Source organism: Amblyraja radiata, chromosome 7 (assembly GCF_010909765.2).
Source record: "Amblyraja radiata isolate CabotCenter1 chromosome 7, sAmbRad1.1.pri, whole genome shotgun sequence".
NCBI classification, from domain to species: Eukaryota; Metazoa; Chordata; class Chondrichthyes; order Rajiformes; family Rajidae; genus Amblyraja; species Amblyraja radiata.
The window spans coordinates 12,068,681-12,088,404 of record NC_045962.1 but is presented as its reverse complement, the minus strand read 5'-3'; the positions used below and the strand labels follow the sequence as shown (position 1 = coordinate 12,088,404).

The 19,724-nt window shown below is 43.8% G+C and overlaps 1 protein-coding gene across 1 annotated transcript in view; it reads right to left on the bottom strand.

The window, feature by feature from the left end:
* The window catches only part of gtf3c3 (general transcription factor IIIC subunit 3), a 51,903-nt gene extending 33,359 nt beyond the window's left edge, over window positions 1-18,544 (bottom strand). Inside the window, exons 1-7 of the mRNA XM_033023728.1 lie at window positions 18,441-18,544; window positions 18,303-18,403; window positions 16,070-16,184; window positions 13,630-13,802; window positions 9,127-9,250; window positions 5,753-5,944; window positions 446-611 (exon numbers count right to left, since the gene is read on the bottom strand). Coding sequence (XP_032879619.1) covers window positions 446-611; window positions 5,753-5,944; window positions 9,127-9,250; window positions 13,630-13,802; window positions 16,070-16,184; window positions 18,303-18,401 — 869 coding nt within the window. The 5' untranslated portion in view covers window positions 18,402-18,403; window positions 18,441-18,544. The remainder of the gene's footprint in view (window positions 1-445; window positions 612-5,752; window positions 5,945-9,126; window positions 9,251-13,629; window positions 13,803-16,069; window positions 16,185-18,302; window positions 18,404-18,440) is intronic.
* Between the last annotated feature and the right edge of the window lie 1,180 nt (window positions 18,545-19,724).

Below are 19,724 nucleotides of genomic sequence, written 5' to 3'. Positions count from 1 at the left end.
AAGTCCTAAAAACACACACAAATCGTCTACTCTTTGCAGTAAAGGCAGATAAACACAATATATTTTGGCCTTAGGCATGATATTCACCAGATGTCATTCATTCGTCTCAGGTTAAATGAATAGCTGATCCTAATCAAGGCAATCATTCTATGGAAAAGAATAACGTCATGTTCCTGACGAGGCAGCACTAACACCCAGAGCAGAGATGCTGCATTCCAGCTCCTTCAGCCACAGCTTAAAGTCTGTTTATACGACAGGACTAAAAGCTCAAACCTAACAAATATTTCACATTGTCACGTTTTAATTATGTTCCTCAGTTAAATATCCGAATCAGTTTGCACAATTTCTAAAACTTACCCCAAGCAGAAATGTCACACTACTGACAACAAATTCAGAGGTAGATCAAGCTTTTTAATAAATGGATCACTTACTGAGACTTACTTACTTTGCCATATCTCTGGCCAGCTGCATGAAGTGCTCTCCATCAGTAGGTGGCAGGATGTTAAGGATGCGCCTGTATCCATCCATAGCCATCTTGTGTTCACTCAGTTGTTCATAAAGGCTGCTACGCTCCCAAAGGTACCGGACATTTGTTGTGTCATACTTTATGGCTGTGTGTTACAAACAAATCAGTTATGTGTATGATGCTTTGTACAGTTTAACATTGTGCATGATCCAAACTAAGTCAGAACTACAACTTAATTTGGTTTAGTTTAGTTTAGAGCTACAGCCTTGAAACAGGCCCTTCGGCCATCTGAGTCAACGCTGACCAACAATCCCATACACCAATTCAATCCTACACATTAGGGACCATTTACAGAAGCAAATGAACCTACAAATCTGCGCATCTTTGGAATGTGAGAGGAAGCCAGAGCACCCGGAGAAAACCCACACGACCACAGGGAGAAAGGACAGCACCCACGGTCAGGATTGAACCTGGGTCTCTGGCGCTGTAAGGCAGCAACTCTACCGCTGCACCACTGTGTCACCCGAAATAAGAGGTTTGTGTGAGAAATGGATACAGTTATAAAGTGACCAGCAAGGCATTGCTTCATTTGTCCTCCATACAACTGCCGAAGAATGCTTGATCTGGTATGATGGAATTACACAGGTACAAATTAAGCAGATTTACAAAAACATCATGACGAACATTTGACAAATGTATCACAGATACTTTTGATGAAAACTTGCAATAATTACTTCAGTTTAGTGATAACTAATAATTTTATTGATGACTATTATTGACACTATTAATGACTTGCAGACTCCCATGTAATTTTATTTTCACAAGGACAAGTTTGCAGGATTAGAGAAAGGTCACATTGGACAGGCACCACAGTGACAATCCTAGAAGAGTCACTGTCTCACAGTGCCATGGACTCATGTTCAATCCTGACCTCAAGTGCTGTCTGTGTGGAAGTGACATGTTGGGCTTCCTCGGAGTGTTCCAGTTTACTACCACATCCTAAAAATGTGCAGGTCAGTAGATGAATTAATTACTGTAAAATTGCCCCGATTGAGTAGGATAGTGAGAGAATGTGCGGGGAATTTATAGGAAGGTATGGAGAATATCTATATTAAAAACAAATTGGGACAATGTAGGATTAGTGTAAATGGGAGGTTGATATTCAGCATGAACCTGGTGGACATAAGGCCTGTTTCTCTGCTGCATCTCCCTATGACATCTTGTGCAGTAATAACACCGTTATGACTTGGTCAGGATTTTCCACATTTAATAAAGCCAAGTACCTCAATAGAACTGGGATTGGAAGTTTGATTGCTATTGACCTTGGAGCTGAACAGTAAAGCTTTCAATTGAAATCAGGTGTCAGAAAAATGATTGAAGGCTGTGCACAAAGGATTTAGAAGTACGTAGATGAAAAAAGTTTGAACTTACGGCAGTATAGTCTAAAGATAATAGTCAAGACAAATGCAAAAGCCTCAGCACAAACATAAAGAAGGATTTAAGCAATTCGGAGAATAAATATCCCATGGCCAAACAATTATCCTCATCATTCAGAGGATTACAACAGGCAAAAGTGTCTAACACTGGAAATCTTATAAAACTGCATAGATGCATCTTTAAATAAAATGTGAAATTCTTAAGCATTTTTAAAATGCAACGAAAGATACCGCAAGTTCAAGTTTATTGTCATATGTCCCTGATAAGACAATTAAACTCTTGCTTTGCTTCAGCACACAGAACATAATAGGCATTGACTACATAACACATGAATAAATAAACTGATAAAGTGCAAAATGACAGATAATGGGTTATTAATGTTCAGAGTTTTGTCCGAGCCAGGTTTAATAGCCTGATGGCTGTGGGGAAGTAACTATTCCTGAACCTGGTCGTTGCAGTCTTCAGGCTCCTGTACCTTCTACCTGAAGGTAGCAGGGAGATGAGTGTGTGGCCAGGATGGTGTGGGTCTTTGATGATACTGCCAGCCTTTTTGAGGCAGCGACTGCGATAGATCCCCTCGATGGAAGGAAGGTCAGAGCCGATGATGGACTGGGCAGTGTTTACTACTTTTTGTAGTCTCTTCCTCTCCAGGGCACTCAAGTTGCCGAACCAAGCCATGATGCAACCAGTCAGCATGCTCTCTACTGTGCACCTGTAGAAGTTAGAGAGAGTCTTCCTTGACAAACCGACTCTCCGTAATCTTCTCAGGAAGTAGAGGCGCTGATGTGCTTTCTTGATAATTGCATCAGTGTTCTCGGACCAGGAAAGATCTTCAGAGATGTGCACGCCCAGGAATTTGAAGCTCGTGACCCTTTCAACCATTGACCCGTTGATATAAACAGGACTGTGGGTCCCCATCCTACTCCTTCCAAAGTCCACAATCAGTTCCTTGGTTTTGCTGGTGTTGAGGGCCAGGTTATTGTGCTGGCACCATATGGACAGTTGCTCAATCTCTCTTCTATACTCAGACTCATCCCCATCAGTGATACGTCCGACAACAGTGGTGTCATCAGCGAACTTGATGATGGAGTTCGCACTATGACCGGCTACGCAGTCATGAGTATAGAGTGAGTACAGCAGGGGGCTGAGCACGCAGCCTTGAGATGCTCCTGTGCTGATTGTTATCGAGTCTGACACATTTCCACCAATACGAACATACTGTGGTCTGTGGATGAGGAAGTCGAGGATCCAATTGCAGAGGGATGCGCAGAGACCCAGTTCTGCGAGTTTGGTAACCAGCTTGGAGGGGATGATAGTATTAAATGCCGAGTTGTAATCAATGAATAACAGCCTGACATATGAGTTTTTGTTGTCCAAGTGGTCCAGAGTGGAGTGGAGGGCCAGCGAGATCGCATCCACCGTTGATCTGTTGTGGCGGTAAGCAAACTGCAGTGGGTCCAGGTTTTTGTCGAGGTAGGAGTTGATTTTCGCCATGATCAACCTCTCGAAGCACTTCATCACCACAGGCGTTAGTGCCACAGGTCGGTAGTCATTGAGGCACGTCACCTTACTCTTCTTGGGCACTGGAATAATTGATGCCCTTTTGAAGCAGGTGGGAACCTCAGACCTCAGTAGTGACAGGTTGAAAATGTCCGTAAAAACTCCAGCCAGTTGGTCCACACAGATTTTTAGAACACGACCAGGTATACCATCAGGACCAGGTGCTTTTCGGGGGTTCACCCCTCTGAAGGATTTCCTGACGTCGGCCTCTGTGACTGAGACTGAGATACCATCACAGCGAATGGGGGCTCGGGAAGGCACATCAGTATTCTCCCTATCAAAGCGTGCGTAAAACGCATTGAGCTCGTCAGGGAGTGATGTTTCGCCGACATTTGAGCTGCTTCCTGGTTTCGCCTTGTAGGAGGTGATTGCATTCAGGCCCCGCCACAGCTGCCGAACATCTGTCTCATCCTGTTTATACTAGTATCTCAATTGGCGAGGGTACAAAAGGAGTTTGAGTAAAATCAATTCCTAGACACGTCCAGCAAAAGTAAATGCTAACATTTCAGTGTCATCTCCTGCACTTGGTGATTTCAATGCAGCTCCAGATGTTCTGGAGCCTCATTCTCTAATTATTGTCTAATTCTTTGTTTTCATTCCCTAATGTTTGTGGTATTACAGCTGATCGGTTCGCTGACTTAAAGATGATACCATAATATCCATTGACTGTGGCAAGGCTTGCATGCTATAATGGGCTACAAATTGAAGTCTGGCAGAATTGCTGGCATTAAGGGGGCTGTCCCACTTGGGCGACCTAATTGGCGAATTTAGAGGAGTTTAGGAGTTTGAAAAAATGTCATGTTGAAGACCTCCTTCGACAATATAGCCCTCCTTCGACTATGTTGAATAGCTTCGTCTAGCTACGACTAACTTCGGGGAAATTGGACACTGAATAGTGGAGAGTGAAGACGACCTCCTTCGATCTCCTTCGACCTCCCTTCGACTATGATGCAGACTATCTACGACTACCTTCGACTACCCTCGATTACCTACGAGTAACATGCCAACCTACTACGAATAAACCTATAGGTAAATAAAGTATCGATTTTTGCCATGGCGACCTTTTTTTACTCGCAGGCATTTTTCAACATGTTGAAAAATACGCCGCGACCTAGCTGAGGCCTCAAGTACAGGGGGACTATTCTTGAGCATGAAGGAGAGTTACAAAGACCTCCTACGACCTTGTGTCGACCATGCTGTGAGTATGAGTCTAGGGTAAACTCGCCAGAACTCGCGGATTAGGTCGCCCAAATGGGACAGCCCCTTAAGTTCATCACTCTATGAACTCAATGCATTTTGTGCCTATTTTGAGCAGAGGGTCAATGGAATGATATCACCCATTTGACAACCTCGGGTGCACCTATACCCATATGACCATTGTAGACATCAGGTCAGCCGCCCTGAGAGTGTACCTGCAAAAAACAGTCCCTGGCTGTGTCTTTAGGACCTGCACAGATCAGCTGGCAGGAATATTAACAGACATCTTTAACCTCTCCCTACTCCATTCTCATGTTCCCTGCTTTAAGAAGACCAGGATCATCCTCGTGCCAGAGAAAAGCAAAGTAACATATGTTATTGACTACCATCCAATGGCTCTAACATTTATTTTTAGTGTTTGTGTTAATGTTCTCTGGTTTGTTTCATGTGGTGGTGGGGGTGAGGGAGGGAGAATCTTTTTCTCCATCTCTTACCTTGTTGGAACTGTCTTCAGGAACTCAGATAGTTTATTGCTGTCCACACATTGGCATCCTACAACTATGACAGAATATACCCAGGATTGATGACAGAAGAATCTTGGATGTTGGTTTAATTCTGTGAGATGCTCATTTAACCTTTGTGCAACATCCAAAGATCAGCCACAATATTAGCGAGCAAAGCTTTAAAAAGCTCCTCTATCTACCATAGCTTCATGTGAAAAAGATGACAGATTCATTGTCAGTACTGTGGGTACTGTTTACTGTTGGATATTTACTTGGTCACTTCAGAGGTCATTAAAAAGTCAACCACATTGTCTATAAATTAGAGGTGGGCCAGTTTGGGAAACGGCCAACAAACCTCCCTTCCTGAAGAGCATTAGTCCACCAGCTGGGCTTTTATAACAATCATTTAACCTTTGTGGAACTTCAGGGGGGGTTCTGATGCTACCCCATAAGTTTCTAAATATATACAATTTCACAGCCTGCCAGGGTAGGGATTTAATTGTCACCGCACTGCCGTTCCAAGTCCAAAACTTATACTGATTCATCCATCCTTGGATTATTTCCATTTAAGAGATAAACGTAATAGTACCTTTTGAATAACAGAAAATAGCCTGTTTGATATTGTCTTGCTCAAGGGACATTTCGGCCAACTTCACCCACTCCTCTGGGTCACTGGGATTCAGATGAGCTGCAATTAGTCCAAATTGCAATGATTTCTCCATGTCTCCTTGGTCCTCATAAATCATCGCAAGTGTAGAGAAGGGTTCATAGGCAAGAGGAGCTGGAAGAAAACAAATTCATGAAACACACAACAAAATTGAGAATGTTTTAATGAGTTAATTAATGAGCAGTTATTTTATACACAAAACCATATTCCAATTGTTAAAAAAACAGAAATAACTCCAAATTATATTTGGCAGACGTTAATAAAATGTTAAGGGCTCTATAGAGAGCTATTTTTCAGAAGCTGGGAACATAGTTATAAGATTGCCAATGACACACTGCTACTGACTTACACGTCTTTCAGTTACTTTACTAGTGAAGTGAAATAATTTAATTATTTTGTATCAAAAAGGCTGGCAGCATCATCAAGGACCCACACCATCCTGGCCACACACTCATCTCTCCGCTGCCATCAGGTAGAAGGTACAGGAGCCTGAAATCTGCAACATCCAGGTTCAGGAACAGCTACTTCCCCACAGCCATCAGACTATTAAACTCAACTCAAACAAACTCTGAACTTTAATAGCCTATTGCACTTTATCTGTTTATTTATGTGTGTATATATATATATTCTATGGTATATGTACACACTGATCTGATCTGTATTTATGCCTACTATATTCTGTTGTGCTGCAGCAAGCAAGAATGTCATTGTCCTATCTGGGACACATGACAATAAACTCTCTTGACTCTTGACTTGAAGTACATTTTGACTTTGTAATTTTCTTCTTTGACAAATTTTTTTTAAAAAATCAACTAAAGCCTTATTAATGTCCACTGGATAAAAATAAACTCCTAATAGAAACAAAAGGATAAAATCATAGACTGTTAATTGATGCTTTTTAGAAGTGGTGGATGCAGGGGGAATGGGAGGAGCAGGCATGTATAAGTTGGGACATGTGGAAGGGTGCAAATAATGATAGCTGAGCAATTAATCAGTTCATCCTCTCAACAGTTAGCAAGTCCCAACAAATTGGTTTCTTTCATTTTAAATTTGCTACTTTACATGTGTAAGGAGGAACTGTAGATGCTGGTTTAAAACCGTAGACACAAAAAGCTGGAGTAACGCAGTAGGACAGGCAGCATCTCTGCAGAGAAGGAATGGGTGACGTTTCGGGTGTCTGAAGAAGGGTCTCGACCAGAAACATCACCCATTCGTTCTCTCCGGAGATGCTACCTGCCCCGCTGAGTTACTCCAGCATTTTGTGTCTTGCTACTTTACATACTTAACTCCTAAATACAGTTTTAATATGGAGTACAACTTTAAAGCAAAATGTTTAAGATCCATGGTACACAAAAATGCTGGAGAAACTCAGCGGGTGCAGCAGCATCTATGGAGCGAAGGAAATAGGTAACGTTTCGGGCCGAAACCCTTCTTCAGACTGATAGGGGGTGGCGGGGAGAAGGAAGGAAAAAGGAGGAGGAGGAGCCCGAGTGCTGGGGGATGGGAGGAGACAGCTCGAGGGCTAAGGAAGGGGAGGAGACAGCAAGGGCTAACAAAATTGGGAGAATTCAATGTTCATGCCCACCGGATGCAGGCTTCCCAAGCGGAATATGAGGTGCTGTTCCTCCAATTTCCGGTGTTGCTCACTCTGGCAATGGAGGAGACCCAGGAGAGAGATGTCGGATTGGGAATGGGAGGGGGAGTTGAAGTGCTGAGCCACCGGGAGGTCAGGTAGGTTCTTGCGGACCGAGCGGAGGTGTTCGGCGAAACGATCGCCCAACCTCCGCTTAGTCTCACCGATGTAGATCAGCTGACATCTAGAGCAGCGGATGCAGTAGATGAGGTTGGAGGAGATACAGGTGAACCTATGTCGCACCTGGAACGACTGCTTGGGTCCTTGAATGGAGTCGAGGGGGGAGGTAAAGGGACAGGTGTTGCATTTCTTGCGGTTGCAACGGAAAGTGCCCGGGGAGGGGGTGGTACGGGAGGGAAGGGAAGAATTGACAAGGGAGTTGCGGAGGGAGCGGTCTTTGCGGAAGGCAGACATAGGGGGAGATGGGAAGATGTGGCGAGTGGTGGGGTCACATTGGAGGTGGCGAAAATGACGTAGGATTATTTGTTGTATGTGACGGCTGGTGGGGTGAAAGGTGAGGACCAGGGGGACTCTGCCCTTGTTGCGAGTGCGGGGATGGGGAGAGAGAGCAGTGTTGCGGGGTATGGAAGAGACCCTGGTGCGAGCCTCATCTATGGTGGAGGAGGGGAATCCCCGTTTCCTGAAGAATGAGGACATTTCAGATGCCCTGGTGTGGAACGCCTCATCCTGGGAGCAGATGCGGCGTAGGCGGAGGAATTGGGAGTGGGGGATGGAGTCCTTACAGAAGGCAGGGTGGGAAGAAGTGTAGTCCAGATAGCTATGGGAGTCAGTGGGTTTGTAGTGGATGTCGGTCAGAAGTCTATCACCTGCGATGGAGATAGTGAGGTCAAGGAATGGTAGGGAAGTGTTGGAAATAGTCCAGGTGTATTTCAGTGCCGGATGGAAGTGGGGTCCATGTCCATGCTTAAGATCCATGTTGTCAAATGACAGATGAGCTTCCTCATCTTTATTTTCAAATCTATAGGACTTTGGTTGGGCATCGTTTGGACTATCGCTTGCATTTCTGGTCGCCCCATTATAGCAAAGATGTGGAAGCTTTGGAGAGGGTGCAGAGGAGGTCTACTAGAGTGCTGCCTGGAATAGAGGGTTTCAGCTACAGGGAGAGGTTGGTTAGACTTGGATTGACAGTGTGAAAAGCCTATTGACAGTGTGAAATGCTAGTTTCCTCAGTCTACCTTGAAGGTATAGACCTTTACCTCTAGAAATCAGTCATGTGAGTCTGCACTGCATTGCCTCTAGGGCTCCATTGCCAGCACTTAGTACAGGATGCAATTCTGCTTAAACCAGTGCTGGTTGTCAGATGAGCAGAATAAATCTGTTTAGAATTCACAGCCATTACAAACACATATGCATGGCTATATTACTGAATGGTATACTCTTAGCAGTTAAGAATTAATTTTTATACCACTGATTATAGAGCAAAAAATGCTGGTTGTTGGAAAAGTAGACAATAAAATCAAACAGCTTCCACAGAATTAAAATCACAAAAAGTGGTGGAAAACCGATCAATTTAAATTAATTCTAACGCTCAGAACATTTTGTTGGATATACTTTTTGCTCCACTTTCAAAGAGTTTGGAGACACACAACGATGCAGACAATGGTTTGACCTTCAAGCAGGTGATAAACCAAGTACAATATACCTTGTCTAATGATTTCCATGCACATCATCACAGCCTCTTCACGGTCTCCTCGTGCAAACCTGATATTAGCTTCTCCCATAAGACCTCTCAAAGCTTTCGGGAGTTTACTTCGAGGTCGCCTCTCCTAACATGTTGAGGTTGGGCAGCGGAAGAATGGCGAGGGAGAAAAAACAACAAGATTAATATTAAATTCTCTCTGTTTCATGTGTCTATCATGGGCCTGTCCCACTTACTTGACTTTTTCGGCGACAACCAGCACCCGTCATAGGTCGTTGCAGGTCGGTGAAAATTTTCAACATGTTGAAAATCCAGCGGCGATCAGAAAGACGCTACGACTCTTTGGGCGACTGAGGAGACTACTCACGGCCATACAGGCGACACTCTGGCGACATGTCGCGGGGTGAAGCCTGTATGGTGGTGAGTAATCACCCAAAGAGTCGTACCTTGTTCTGGTCGCCGCTGGATTTTCAACATGTTGAAAAATTTCAGCGACCTGTAACGACCTAAGATGGGGTTGCCGTCAACGCCGACAACTGGGCCAGATTTTACGTAGGGGACAGGTAAAAGAAAGTAGTTTATTTTTATGTATAAAAGTGTTTCTTAAGATGCATTTAATTCACATTTTAAGTAGCGAAATGGTGATTTTTTTCCCCGAACAAACCGGCAGATTTTTGCTGCAGATATGGGGACTAACTCACTGCAAACCGCAACATTCCAAATGGTCGCGTTCCAGAAAATCCCACTCGCAAGTTGATTTAAATGGCCATTAATTTACAGGTATTAAACATTAAATTCCTTCCATTTGGCCTATAAACCCATGACAATGAGATTTTAAAATTCTGTTATATTGTGAATTCTTGTGTGAATGTTATTTGGACACCTAGGCTATTTAAAAATGTTAATCTATTCTGAAGAAATGGATAGGTGTTTAGATCTAGTAATTGAATTTTGTAATTAGCTACAATTGGGTAACTAACTAATTATGTGCTTTAATTTCAAGTTATCTAAGTAAGATTGTTTCATATTTGTTTCAGAATGCTTCAATCTATAATAACTGAAAATCTATTTCAGTTCTCTTCATTTTTAAGAAAGTTATGGACTTTTGACTGTCCTCGTTCACAGCTTTTGTGTTAAGTCAATGAAAAAGCAATAGGGAACAAGATGCTAATTTCCGAGTATGAAAATGGCCATAACTTTTTTAATACTGAAGATATGAAAGTGAATTAGGTGTCAAATTAAACTTCTTGTTATGCATTATCTGATGGGGTAAATTAGACTTGATTTTTAAAATCTCAAAATGTTGTAACATTGCTACAATTAGCAAAACCACATGCTAACACTTGCCAAATCACTTTAACTGCTCTATTAACTTACTTTAGAGATGGAATACCACTGAAGAGTCATTCAAGCTTTACACTTTGCATTATTTTATCACAATAGCTAAAGGTAAAGTGCCATAAAAAAATATGTGGTGTATTTCTAGCCCATGTATAAAGTCCCACAACTTTGCTATCCTGTCCATGACAGCTATGAGTAGGTCAGGCTTGGGCAACATGCAGCAAGTGACGCGCCTTTGGAAACCTCCGAGCCATTCTCCCATCAACAGAACAAAGTGAGGAGTGTTAGAATATATTTTCCAATTGCCTGGATGAAAGCAGTTTCAACAAATCTGTAACATAAGCTGGCAGATATTCTGAACCCCTGCCTCACACACTGTCAACTCCTCTGCTGACTGCAGGGCGGATCTCTCCACGACTCCAGCCCTAAAATCCAGACCAATGAAGATCCAGAATGTCTCATCCATGCTCCTAATTATCTCTGTGACTATGCTCATCTATATTACTCAATCACAAGCACTAGTTTAACTTGAGACAATAATTTAGACCAACACGGGTCAGAACAATACAACCTGGTATCCATGGTACAAAACAAATAGACTAAGCATGTTCCAGTTCCGTGGGCACACTTTACATTGGTATATCATCTGGTTGGAGGTGAGAATTAAAGAACTTTTAGGAAAATGACATTTTCAATACTATATTTAAAAATATACCAATTAAATCATTGTTCCAATTGACCTTTATATTTACAAGATTCCATATCAGCGGATCGGATCATTTATTTGTTTTTTTTAAATAAAATCTATAATGAACATTCATGATTAACTTGATCAGTACGAGCAAGATCCTGATAACATCTGATATGTATGAGACAATTGATCCCACTGAACTGCTGCATTCAAAAGCCATAATTTCTCTCGACCAACCCAACCCACTTTCGCCCTTCTACACTCATCCACTTTGATTGGGCTTACTCATAATGGGCTTTTGCTCCCAACACCGGGGAAGGAGCCCTTGCGACATCTTGATCAGGTCTGACATGCATCTGGTTAATAGTATCAGCAGATTATCCATCTAGTTATGGAAGACATCACAATTAAATCAGATCTTGGATTTGTGTACCGTCAGAGACACCTGGAAGCCAATTAGGAATGAAAACTGTGGATGGTCAACCTTTGTGCCAAATTTAGATAGCTCTACAGACCAAAGATCAAATAACAAAAGGCCATTTGTTTTTGTTTAATGATGCTGCCTTTATTGATCTTCATCATTCTGTAGTTGAGAGCAGATCGATCTGGAAAAAGCATCTAATATTAGTTTTATTTTTGGTGAATCTGCTGATAAAACCACAGAATGATTTCCCAAGCATACACTCCTGGTGGATCTGTTGCCTTTCAGGCCAACAGAAAGCATTTTATCAGGATGAATTACAGCTCAGTTTGGGAACAGCTCCATCCAAGACAGCAAGAAATCGCAGCAAATTGTGGACGCAACCCAGACCACCAGACAAACCAATCTCCCTTCTATTGACTCCATTTATACGTCACGCTGCCTCGGCAAGGCCAGCAGCATAATCAAGGATGAGTCGCACCTCTTCTTCCCTCTCCCAACAGGCAAAAGGTATAGAAGTGTGAAAACGCACACCAGCAGATTCGGGGACAGTTTCCTCTCAGGTGTTATCAGGCAACTGAATCATCTTACCAGACCCAGAGGGCAGTGCTGAACTACTATCTACCTCTTTGACGGCCCTCATACTACCCTTGATTGGATTTTGCTGGCTTTACCATGCACCAAACGTTATTCCCTTAACACGTATCTATTCAATGTGAATGGATCGATTGTAATCATGTATTGTCTTTCCGCTGACTGGTTAGCATGCAACACAAGCTTTTCAATGTACCTCGGTACACGTGACAATAAACTAAATTGAAATAGTATCCTGAACTCTGGCACAATAGTCTTGTCACCTCGGTGATCCGAAGGTAGGCTATCCAAACTTTGGCTAAATATACCATCACCCTGGAATCTAATCGTTATGGATACCCACCCCTCTGACTTATCAAGAAGAAGAACTGACCATTCAGCTGTGTTCTGCTAAACAACAAGTTTGACCCAATCTTTCCATGTTCTCCACTGGAAGTATTTCCGAGCCACCCAACACCTCTCTCATACTTCATCACATCTCCCTCCCCTTCCTTCTTATACTCCTCTACAAATCACTGCCAACCATTCAACCTCTTCCCTGTCCCACTCACTCCCTTTCCCCGATCTGAATTATACGAGCAAAAAATTGTGAAGAAATATGCGCAGTGACATCATGCAACATTACGATATTTTGAATATGATCTTGTGTATTCGGCAGGGGCAGCATGGTGGCACAGCGGTAGAGTTGCCACCGACCACACAGCACCAGAGACCCGGGTTCGATCCTGGCCACGGGTGCTGTCTGTATGGAGTTTGTACGTTCTCCCTGTGACTGTCTGGGTTTTCTTTGGGAGCTCTCGTTTACTCCCACATTCCAAGAACGTACATGTTAGTAGGTTAATTGGCTTCAGTAAAAATTGTAAATTGTTCCCTAGTGTGTAGGATAGTGCTACTGTACGGGGATCGCTGGTCGGCGTGGATTTGGTGGGCCGGAGGGCCTGTTTCCATGCTGTGACTCTCAACTAAACTAATCTAATACAATTATTAACCTCTACTATGAAATGAAATGAAACAGATATCTATATATCACTGCCCAGTCCATCACAAGTACTGACCGCTCCCCCCCCCCACCATCATTGAAGGGATCCCCAGTAGTCGCTGCCTCAAAAAGGCACCCTGACCCACACCACCCCGACCACACTCTCATTTCACTCCTGCTTTCAGGAAGAAGGCATGGGAACCTGAAAACTGTAATGTCCAGGTTCAGGAGCACCTTCTTCCCTACAACCATCAGGCCATTAAACACTATTGCCGTTTATTTTGCTTGTTTATTTTTACACTATTTTTTATATATCATCTTCTACTCAATTGCACACGCAAATAATCTAATGCAAAAAATGGAAAACAATTTAACAAATCTTACTGAATAGAAAAATAGTATTGAAGGGCTGGACTAAAGTGAATGACTCATTCAACCAATCTAAAAGTTCCGTGCCCAAAACATCATGATGTTACTCACCCTTTGCATTTTCTTGTGTTCTCGTTGCAGCTCCATTTCCAAGGCAAACACATCTCCAGCAGTGAACTGTTCATTTTGGTCATTCTCCTCCTCTTCATCATCACTTACATGATCACCAAACATTGAAGCAAAGACTCGATGAACAGACTTGCTCACACCATCAGAGGTTTCTTCTGCAAACCAAACAATGGGTGATGTTGGTTTTTGCATTTTAAGTGGTGAATATTGTACTTTTCTTTGAATAAAAGCCAGACAGTTAGTAATTCATTCCTTGGTACAGCTTGTAACATCCTTTGTAAGAGACTATAGAAAATGTAGCTTTGTCACTAAATTGTATTCCCAGTGCATCAGTTAGAGTCATAGAGTTATGGAGTGATACAGTGTGGAAACAGTCCCTCCAGAAACTTGCCCACACCAGCCAACATGGCCCAGCTACATGAGTCCCACTTGCATACGTTTGCTCCATATCCCTCCAAACCTGTCCTATACAGTGTACCTGTCTAACGGTTTCTTAAATGCTGGGATAGTCCCTGCCTCAACTACCTCCCCTGGCAGCTTGTTCCATACATCCACCATCCTTTGTGTGAAAAGGTTATCCCTCAGATTCCTGTTAAATCTTTTCCCTTTCACCTTAAACCTATGTCCTCTGGTCCTCGACTCACCTACCCAAGAGACTACGCGATCTATTCCTCTCATGACCTTATACACCTCTATAAGATCACCCCTCATCCTCCTGCGCTCCAAGAAATAGTCCCAGCTTACTCAACCTCTGCCTATAGCTCAGACACTCTAGTCCTGGCAACTTCCTCATAAATCTTCACAGTACGCTTTCCAGCTTAACTGTACTCTTTCCTATAACATGGTGCCAAAAACTGAACACAATACTAAATGTGGCCTCACCAACGTCTTATACAACTGCTACATAACCTCCCAACTTCTTAACTCAATACTCTGGCCGATGAAAGCCAATGTGCCAAAAGCCATTTTGACCACCCGATCTACCTGCGACTCCACCTTCTGGGAACTATGCACCTACACTCCTAGATCCCTCTGCCCTACAACACAACCCAGATCCCTACCATTCACTGTGTAGGTCCTGCCCATGTTAGACTTCCCAAAATGCAACACCTCACATTTTTCCGCATTGGAACTTAATGAACCATTCCTCAACCCGCTTGGCCAATTGATCAAGATCCTGCTACAATTTTTCACAATCATCTTCACTATCTGCAAAACCACACACTTTTATATAATCTGCAAACTTGCTAATCTTGTCCTGTATGTTCTCATCCAAATCATTGATATAGATGACAAACAGTAACAGGCCCAGCACCGAACCCTGAGGCACACCACTAGTCACAGGCCTCCAGTCTGTGAAACAACCTTCCACTATCACCCTCTGCTTCCTTCCATGGAACCAATTTTCTATCCATTCAGCTATCTCTCCTTGGATCCCATGCAATCTAACCTTCCAGAGCAGCCTATCATGCAGAACCTTGTCGAACGCCTTATTGATGTCCATGTACACAACATCTACAGCGCTGCCTTCATCAACATTTATCGTCACGTCTTCAAAAAAACTTAATCAAATTTATGAGACACGACCTCCCACATACAAAACCATGCTGACTATCCCTAACCAGCCCTTGTCTGTCTAATGCCCTCAGAATACCCTCTAGTAACTTTCCAACTACAGATGTTATGCTCACTGGCCTATTGTTCCCAGCATTTTCCCTGCAGCCCTTGTTGAATAAAGGAACAACATTTGTCACCCTTCAGTCTTCCAGCACCTCTCCTGTATTGAAAGGTGACTCATAGATTTCAACCAGGGCTCCTGCAATTTCCTCTCTGGTTTCCCACAATGTCCTTGAAATTGTAAGATCTGGCCCTGGAGATTTGTCTACCTTCATACATGATAGTATCTTCAGCGCCTCTTTGACCGTACACTGACTCTCGACCCGAAACGTCACCCATTCCTTCTCTCCAGAGATGCTGCCTGTCCCGATGAGTTACTCCAGCATTGTGTGTCCACACAGAGTTGACCCCTTTGATTCCTGAATTATCTGATATCTTAGAAATACCTGCTATTTCTAGGTCCTAATGCTATTGTAAATTACATTTTTTTTTTTGCTGTCTTCCTTGCACCCAGTCCAAATCTGAGAAACAAAGGAAATTGGCCCAGGACAAACTTTTTCACCAGCCTGACACCAAACAGTGACAGCATCTACATTTCAAAATAGCTCATGTCCAAAATTATTTTGGATCTCTTGGAGATATGAAAGATCTGTACAGATATAACTTCTCTCCTGGTTACAATGCACAATTTTACTCATGAGCTCAAACATTTTTAAGTTTTTATGCAGTTCATCTACCTCAACAACACAACATGTGTCTGTCTTGCAAACAGGAAAACGTTTTCTACATCAGATGAATAGTGTACCTGAATCATCTGCCTCTTGTTTGGCTCGACTGTGAGAGGCTCTGGATGAACAATCCACATCTTCTGCTGCTGTTGTTTCTCCTTCATCTTCAGTCACTCCATCACCTGTAGCTTCCTAAAATAAGCAACACAGTTGCACATTGTGTCACAGCGACAGTTTAAAAAATACAATTGGAATTGTTTTAAAGATTGTGCGTTGAAGTTTCAATTTATGGCACAGAAGGATGCCATTTGATCCATTCCAGCCAAAAGAAAAATTCAGAATGTAGAAACAAATAACTGCAGATGCTGGTTTATACCAAAGATAGGCACAAAGACTGAGGAAAAATGTCACCTATTCCTTTTCTCCAGAGGTGCTGTCTGACCCACTGAGTTACTCCAGCTTTTTGTGTCTGTCTAATGAAAATCACTCACTCCAAGTCATCAAGTCATCATCAGCAAAATGTCAGTCTCAAGTTACTTTTCCTTTAGTTACATTTCTGATTAAATACAAATTATCCAAAAAGAAAACGAATACTCCTGTATATATATATGAAGGAACTGCAGATGCTGGTTTAAACCAAAGATAGACACAAAATGCTGGAGTAACTCAGCGGGACAGACAGCATCTCTGGAGAGAAAGAATGGATGACTTTTTGGGTCGAGACCCTTCTTCTGTCTGAAGAAGGGTCTCGACCCGAAACGTCACCCATTCCCTCTTTCAGAGATGCTGCCTGTCTCACTGAATTACTCCAGCATTGTGTGTGTGTGTGTGTGTGTGTGTGTGTGTGTGTGTGTGTGTGTGTGTGTATGTGTGTATATACATATGTGTATGTATATATACATACATGTGTATGTATATATACATATATATATGTTTTAACTTATCACTTTTTTCCCCTTCAGAAACTAGGTTCTTTTTCAACATGATAAGTTACCTTTAATACGTGACGTGGGGAATGACTTTCATAAGTTGAAGCGTTGCATATGCACTGATCAGTCTCAAGACCACAGGCAGAATATTGCAGACAAGCAAACTTTCACATCAACAACAGGAACATGTCAAATAATATATGGATGAATAGACTGCTTTGAAAGTCACCAATTTCTCATGTTCCATTATTAGTAGACATCCACCTGAGAATCTTTTTTTTTCCTGGAAAAATGATGTAGATTTACTTTTATGGCGATTTTGCCACAATTGATGCCCAATGTCGGAATTGGAGGATTTCAATCAAGATGTAATCCGTAAATTAGAAAGTATTTTGGGCAAGTTTATGCACCTTGCCAATGTACTATGCAAATACATCTGCCAGAGACAAGATGTTTTGCCTTTTCCTTTATCAATCTGCTGGATTCATAGTTTGACTAGGTGAGGAGGACAAATGTGAAGAATGTGTACATGTACATACCAGAGGGGCAACATATGCACACTTTGTACAAGTGTACCTGCCATGCACACCCTCTCAGGGCCAGAGATTTTGCTTCTGCAGGGAGCACAGAGCAGGAACATCTGAGCTTTGACATGAATTACACATCCACCCCATTGAGTCGAGACCCTTGCGTTTTAAACCGAGACCTTTCTTCAGACCCCTGATAATCATTGACTTTTGCATATCTTCCATTCATTTCTCCTAAGTACCATCCACATCTATAATCTACATCTATAACTTGACTCTCAGTCTGAAGGGTCTTGACCCATAACGCAGCCTATTCCTTCACTCCAGAGATGCTACCTGACTCGCTGAGCTACGACAGCTTTTTGTGTCTGTCGATGGTGGCTCAGCTCCCTTGAATGGATACAGAAAGTGGGCTATCGATGGTGGGGGGGGGGAGAGATGCCACCAGGGGTTCATGGCGATCGCCCCTCGCCCTCTGCCTCACCCTCTCCACCACATCCACTTCACCTCCTCTCTCACCCTCTTTCCCTCACCTGCACCTCCCTCTCACCTTCTCCCTACCCACACCCTCCTCTTCAAGAGAGGGAGGTGCAGGTGAGGGAAAGAGGGTGAGGGGGATGGTGAAGGAGGTGAAGTGGATGTGGTGGAGAGGCTCTTCCTCTCTTCTCTCTCCCCTCCCTTTCTCCCTCTCTCCCCCCTCAACCTCTCCCTCCCTCAGCTTCCCCCACTTCCTCTCCACTCCCTCATCCCCTCTCCCTTCCTCTGTCTCTCCCTCACCATCCCTCCTTCCTCCCTCTCTCCCTACCCTCCTCTCTCCCTCCCCCTCTCCCCCTCCCCCCCCCCCTCCTCCTCACCCTCTCCCGCGCTTTCCTCTCCTCCCGCAGCCGCTCGAACTCCTCGAAGGAGATTTTCCCCTCCAGGTAGTCGATGAGCTCTGGGCTGAATCCCGACATGTTGGGGCCGGGCCGGGCCGGGCCGGCGGGGAATGTTTACGGGGCGGACGAGCTTGTGGGTCCGTCGCTGCTGCTGTCACTCGGCGCGGTGGAAAAATCTGCCCCAGATCTGGTTCCGCTGCCGCTGCCGCTGCTGCTCCTCCCCCTCCTCCTCCTCCTCCACCTCCTGCTCCTCCTCCCCCTCCTCCTCCTCCTCCTGCTCCTCCACCTCCACCTCCTGCTCCTCCTGCTCCTCCTCCTCCTCCTGCTCCTCCTACTCCTCCTCCACCTCCTGCTCCTCCTCCTCCTCCTCCTCCACCTCCACCTCCTGCTCCTCCTCCTCCTCCACCTCCACCTCCACCACCTCCTCCTCCTCCTCCTCCTCCTCCACCTCCACCTCCTGCTCCTCCTCCACCTGCTCCTCCTCCTCCACCTGCACCTCCTCCTCCTCCTCCTCCTCCTCCACCTCCACCTCCTGCTCCTCCTCCTCCTCCTGCTGCTCCTGCTCCTCCACCTGCTCCTCCTCCACCACCAAGTGATTCCCCCCCCCCAGTACCCCAGGTACGTCCACTCCTGCAAAGTGCAAACCCCCCAGTGTTCGCTGCACGGTTCATTATAAAGTGTAATTGCCAAGAGAAATGTGCAAAATAATCTTGTGATAGTTGTTTAGCTGCTTAAGGAAATCCACATTTATGTAATTTTTGATATAATTCACGGTGCCTTTTGTTCAAAATTAGTGAACTTAAACTGTAATTGTTGTTTAGCTGCTTTAAAATATCCACATTGATGTTTTTTTAAATATAATTCATTGTGCCTTCTGTTCAAAATTAATTAACTTAAAGTGTAAATGTTAAATGTGAGAACTAATGAAGTAATTTGTGCTTCACAACCTGTGAACAGAGTACCGAAATTTGTGGGTGGAATAAAGACATTTGTACCATTCATTCTTTTGTTTGTATGGTGGCACAGTGGTGCAACTGGTAGAGTTGCTGCCTCACAGCGCCAGAGACCTGGGTTCAATTCTGACTTTGGGTGCTGTCTGTGTGGAGTTTGCATGTTCTCCCTGCGGCCGTGTGAGTTTCCTTGGAGTGCTCCAGTTTCCTCCCACATCCCATAAAACGTGCAGGTTGGTACAGGTTAATTGGCCATTGAAACCTGTCCCAAATATTGGGAATGGATTGGAAAGTGAGACAACATAGAACATATGTGTGAAGGAACTGCAGATGCTGGTTTACACCTAAGATAGACACAAAATGCAGGAGTAACTCAGCGGGTGAGGCAGCATCTCTGGAGAGAAGGAATGGGCGTTTTGGGTTGAGACCCTTCTTCAGACGAGGGAGATCA